Raw genomic sequence first — 1,210 nt, forward strand, 5'->3', positions numbered from 1 at the left:
TACCTGGTCGAGCAGCCGATTCTTCTGCTGCAGCTGCAGAACCTGGTTTCAGTCAGAAGAAAACACGGTCTGTCGGTTCACGTGCTAATACTTATCGCTTGAAAGATAACTTATCTGGTATATTTGTTTGTTTATGCATTTATTGGTATCAGTTTTGTTCACATTATTCGTTTAGATGAAATCTATGCAGTACTTCGCGTGGACGGGCGTAAAGTTGCTCAAACTGAACCGAAACCTTACAGTCAACAAGCATGGGATCAACGTTTCAGCATTGACTTGGAACGGGTGAGAAGTTTTCTTTTTTTTTTCTTAGTTTTCTAAATTCTGCATGTTGTTCGAATTTTATAAAACTGCCCATTTACAATTTTATTCAGTGTCAAGAATTGCAATTCGAATTCATTGTTATTATTATTTTTCGAAACTTATTATTAATAAATGTTTCAAGTCAAGAGAATTGGAAATCAACGTGTATTGGAACGATTGGCGATCAATGTGTGCGTTCACTTTTTTAAAGCTGGGCAATTTGATCGACTCTTACCAGGACGGGCGAGTTGTCCAGCTGGAACCCCAAGGAACGCTATTTGCAGACGTGTGTTGTCTTCTTTCCAACGTATCGTTTGTTGTCTTTACATGCAAGATAAGTTTCAGATTCGGTATCTCAACCCAGTAATTAGTCGAAAGCCAATGTTACAACGCCAGCAAAAGCTGTTTCGCGTCAAAGGTATTTTTTTTTCATAACTTTACTATTATCGTTGCAAGCCTAATACGGTGGAGATTTAATTTGTTGTAACAATTTCCAGCTCAAAAAGTACTTCCCGTTCGTCCTGGTCAGATGCATGTTGCAGCTTGGGGTAGAATTATTAAGCAGTTTTTTCCTCAAATGTGCCAAGACGTTCCTGCGCATGCTTCCAGTCCTCCAAGTGGTGCCAGTATGATGAACGAGCAGCTCTTCTTCTTCTTCTTCTTTCTTGTACATGTATTTTTTTCGTTTCAGTGAACGGGCGCGCATCACGACTAATCACTCAACGCTCCGACTCCTCACTGTTGAACGATTCGCTTCCGTACGTGCTTTCGCCAGCTGCTATATCCGAAACTTCCACATCTTCACTTTATCCATCCTTGAAAGAATTTGGCGATCAGGATCGAGTGGGGGTTTTGATTCTTTTCTTCTTTTGTACTCTGTGCAATAAATTAAATTTTCATTTAGAAA

At 39.8% G+C, this 1,210-nt stretch overlaps 1 protein-coding gene across 1 annotated transcript; it reads left to right on the top strand.

The window, feature by feature from the left end:
- Positions 1 to 175: 175 nt before the first annotated feature.
- On the top strand, positions 176 to 1,146 carry Tsp_14980 (serine/threonine-protein kinase N3; the record flags this gene model as incomplete). The annotated part of the gene is made up of 5 exons (XM_003367935.1): positions 176 to 285; positions 446 to 589; positions 649 to 721; positions 801 to 929; positions 995 to 1,146. Coding segments are annotated over 5 exons (608 nt in total), but the record flags the coding sequence as incomplete, so codon positions are not given.
- Between the last annotated feature and the right edge of the window lie 64 nt (positions 1,147 to 1,210).

This window comes from Trichinella spiralis, assembly GCF_000181795.1.
Source record: "Trichinella spiralis strain ISS 195 chromosome Unknown Scfld3418, whole genome shotgun sequence".
Taxonomy (NCBI): domain Eukaryota; kingdom Metazoa; phylum Nematoda; class Enoplea; order Trichinellida; family Trichinellidae; genus Trichinella; species Trichinella spiralis.